This window comes from Nomascus leucogenys, chromosome 2 (genome assembly GCF_006542625.1).
Source record: "Nomascus leucogenys isolate Asia chromosome 2, Asia_NLE_v1, whole genome shotgun sequence".
Classification (NCBI taxonomy): Eukaryota; Metazoa; Chordata; class Mammalia; order Primates; family Hylobatidae; genus Nomascus; species Nomascus leucogenys.
In genome coordinates, this window is record NC_044382.1 from 76,442,305 (window position 1) to 76,445,882 (window position 3,578).

General features: G+C 53.5%; 1 protein-coding gene across 1 annotated transcript; it reads left to right on the forward strand.

Annotated features, from left to right (window-relative positions):
- Window positions 1–321: 321 nt before the first annotated feature.
- NUPR1 (nuclear protein 1, transcriptional regulator) lies at window positions 322–2,150 on the forward strand. The gene is made up of 3 exons (XM_004087381.3): window positions 322–706; window positions 1,340–1,489; window positions 1,826–2,150. The coding sequence occupies exons 1-2, from the start codon at window positions 595–597 to the stop codon at window positions 1,474–1,476; spliced, it is 249 nt and encodes an 82-aa protein (XP_004087429.2). The 5' UTR covers window positions 322–594; the 3' UTR covers window positions 1,477–1,489; window positions 1,826–2,150.
- The last annotated feature ends 1,428 nt before the right edge of the window (window positions 2,151–3,578 follow it).

Consider the following 3,578-nt stretch of genomic DNA (forward strand, 5'->3'; position numbering starts at 1 on the left):
GCCGGGCAACAGAGACTCCATCTCAAAAAAAAAGAAAAAAAAAAAAAGAAGAAGAAAAACAAGATGTTGAGTGTGACTGGGTGGAAGCCGCTGACTTGTCCCCGGCACAGGTGTGCTGATATCCCTTCCCCCTCCTTCCTCACGTCCTGCATCTCAGCGAGAATTGAGGTGCGGGGGTCAGCTGTGTGGCCATCAACCCCGGGCCCAGGTGAAGCTCTCGATCAGGTGAGGCCATGATCCCAAGGAGTGTTTAAGCCCAGATCCTGCCTCTTCCCTGCTTTCTGCCGAGAAGCGGGACCTCCTCTATGGAAAATATCCAGCTGGGTGAGCCTGGGAGGGAGGAGGTGAGTGGGGCTGGACTCAGGGACTGACTCTTCCCGTCTCATGACTGTGTTTACTGGGCTGGATTTTGGGAAGGGGCCAGATTGCATCAGACAGGGCCTCATGGGCTGGAGCCAGACTGTGGTCTGAGGAGGAGACACAGCCTTATAAGCTGAGGGAGTGGACTGGGAGTGGAGAGGCCCGGGGCCAGGAAAGCAGAGACAGACAAAGCGTTAGGAGAAGAAGAGAGGCAGGGAGGACAAGCCAGGCACGATGGCCGCCTTCCCACCAGCAACCAGCGCCTCCCAGCAGCCCCCAGGCCCAGAGGACGAGGACCCCAGCCTGGATGAATCTGACCTCTACAGCCTGGCCCATTCCTACCTCGGTAAGGCCCACTCAGCCATCTCCACAGTCCTTCCTCCTCTCCTGAAATCAGGACCCACCCCTCTTGTTTCCTCTCATTTCCTTTCCTTTCCTCTTCGTTTCTTCTTCTTTTTTTTTTTTTTTTGAGAGAGAGTCACTCTGTCACCGAGGCTGGAGTGCAGTAGTGATCAGAACTCACCACAGCCTCGAATTCCTGGGCTCAAGTGATCCTCCTGCTTCAGTCTCCCGAGTGGCTGGAACTTCAGGTGCGCACCACCTGTAGTGGTGAGATGGGGTCTCACTATGTTGCCCAGGCTGATCTCAAATTCCTGGGCTCAAGCAATTCTCCTGCGTTGGCCTCCCAAAGTGCTGAGATTACAGGAGTGAGCCACCCTGCCCAGCCCACTCAACCTTTTCTAGCCAACCTGTTCCTTGGACCCTCACGTCACCCCTGTCTAGTCCCGTATCCCAGGAGTGCTATGTTACTCAGCCTGGGACCTCACACACTTCTGGGGTCCCACATTCCACAGAGGGGAAGCAGCAGGCTTCTCCCTGCTCTTCCCACCCCCGCAACCCCGAACCCCTGCCTCTCCTCTAACAGGGCCTCTCATCATGCCTATGCCCACTTCACCTCTGACTCCTGCCTTGGTTACAGGAGGCAGAGGCCGGAAAGGTCGCACCAAGAGAGAAGCTGCTGCCAACACCAACCGCCCCAGCCCTGGCGGGCACGAAAGGAAACTGGTGACCAAGCTGCAGAATTCAGAGAGGAAGAAGCGAGGGGCACGGCGCTGAGACAGAGCTGGAGGTAAGGAGTTGGGGGGCCCAGAGAGCTCAAGGTGGTGCTTCTGCCATGAAGGACAGGCCGGAAGGTGTGCAATTGGGTGGGGAGGAGGGATCAGGCAACTGTTGTCTTGATGCAGAATAAAACGAGACATATGTTTGACTGTGAGTTTCCTAGTGGCCAGAGCAAAGTGGGAACACAGAACCTTTCCAATTGAAGGGAAATTTGACTTACAGAGACAGAAATTGAGGCTAGAGAGGGTGGGTCCTTCCCGGGAGTCACAAATCAAGTGAGTGGGAGAGCCAGAATTAGAACCCAGATCTCTGTCCCTTTCACCACCTGCTTTTCCTCATTCCCCAGATGAGGCCAGACCACAGACACTACACCCAGCAATAGAGACGGGACTGCGGAGGAAGGAGGACCCAGGACAGGATCCAGGCCGGCTTGCCACACCCCCCACCCCAGGACTTATCCCCGCTGACTGAGTCTCTGAGGGGCTACCAGGAAAGCACCTCCAACCCTAGCAAAAGTGCAAGATGGGGAGTGAGAGGCCGGGAATGGAGGGGCAGAGCCAGGAAGATACCCCCAGAAAAGAAAGCTACAGAAGAAACGGGCTCCTCCAGGGTGGCAGCAACAATAAATAGACACACACGGCAGCCACAGCTTGGGTGTGTGTTCATCCTTGCTCTTTGTGTGTTTTTGTTCGGGCACGTGTGTGCCTGCCTGTGCCTGCACATTCATGAGCCTGAGAGAGCATCTTTGATGTGTATTTGTGTTTGGTGTATGTATCTGGGGCAGGGAGTGTTCCTGCTCTTGGAGGGTCTACGCTGTGAATGCGGCTTTTGGTTTGTTTGTTTTTGCTTGCATATATTTTAGTGCATACATTTCTGTGGGCTCCTACGTAGTGGAAAGGAATTTCTTCTGCTTTTTTGCAATACTGCCCATGAAATACAGCCCTCCCCAGCGCCTGTCTGTTTTTGTTGATTGTGTCCTGTTCATAGACAGGAATGCTACTTATGAGTGCCATGTAAAAGACAGAGAAAACTGAGATTTAAAATATTAAAGGCCAGGGCCGGGCGCAGTGGCTCACGCCTGTAATCCCAGCACTTTGGGAGGCCGAGGCGGGCGCATCATGAGGTCAGGAGTTCAAGACCAGCCTGACCAACATGGTGAAACCCCGTTTCTACTAAAAATACCAAAAATGAGCGGAGCATGATGGCAGGTGCCTGTAATCCCAGCTACTCAGGAGGCTGAGGCGGTAGAATCGCTTGAACCCAGGAGGTAGAGGTTGCAGTGAGCCGAGATTGTGCCATTGCCCTCCAGCCTGGGTGACAGAGGGAAACTCTGTCTCAAAACAAACAAACAAAAACTAAAGTCTGGGAGCAGTGGCTCATGCCTGTAATCACAGCAGTTTAGGAGGCTGAGGTAGGAAGATTACTTGAGCCTAGGAGTTCAAGACCAGCCTGAGCATCATAGTAAGACCCCATTTCTACAATTTTTTTTTTTTTTTGAGACAGAGTCTCACTCTATTGCTCAGGCTAGAGTGCAGTGGCACCATCTTGGCTCACTGCAACCTCTGCCTCCCGGGTTCAAGCAATTCTCATGCCTAAGCCCCCTGAGTACCTGGGATTACAGGTGAGCACCACCACACCCGGCTAATTTTTGTTTTTTTGTTTTTTTGATACAGAGTCTCACTCTGTCGCTCAGGCTGGAGTGCAGTGGCATGATCTCAGCTCACTGCAACCTCTGCCTCCTGGGTTCAAGCTATTCTCCTGCCTCAGCCTCCTGAGTAGCTGGGACTACAGGCACCTGCCACCATGCCTGGCTAATTTTTGTATTTTTAGTAGAAACAGGGTTTCACCATGTTGGCCAGGATGGTCTCAATCTCCTGACCTCATGATCCACCCGCCTCGGCCTCCCAAAGTGCTGGGATTACAGGCATCAGCCACCACGCCTGGCCAATTTTTGTATTTTTAGTAGAGATGGGGTTTCCTCATGTTGGCCAGGCTGGTCTCAAACTCCTGACCTCAAATGATCTGCCCACCTCAGCCTCCCAGCCTTTGGGAGGCCAAGGAGGGAGGATCACTTGAGGCCAGGAGTTCGAGACCAGCCT

Coding starts and splice junctions, on each gene's coding strand:
- NUPR1 (XM_004087381.3), top strand. CDS start 595: ATGGCCGCCTTCCCACCAGCAACCAGCGCCTCCCAGCAGCCCCCAGGC. Junction 707..1,339: donor CCTGGCCCATTCCTACCTCG/GTAAGGCCCACT, acceptor CCTTGGTTACAG/GAGGCAGAGGCCGGAAAGGT.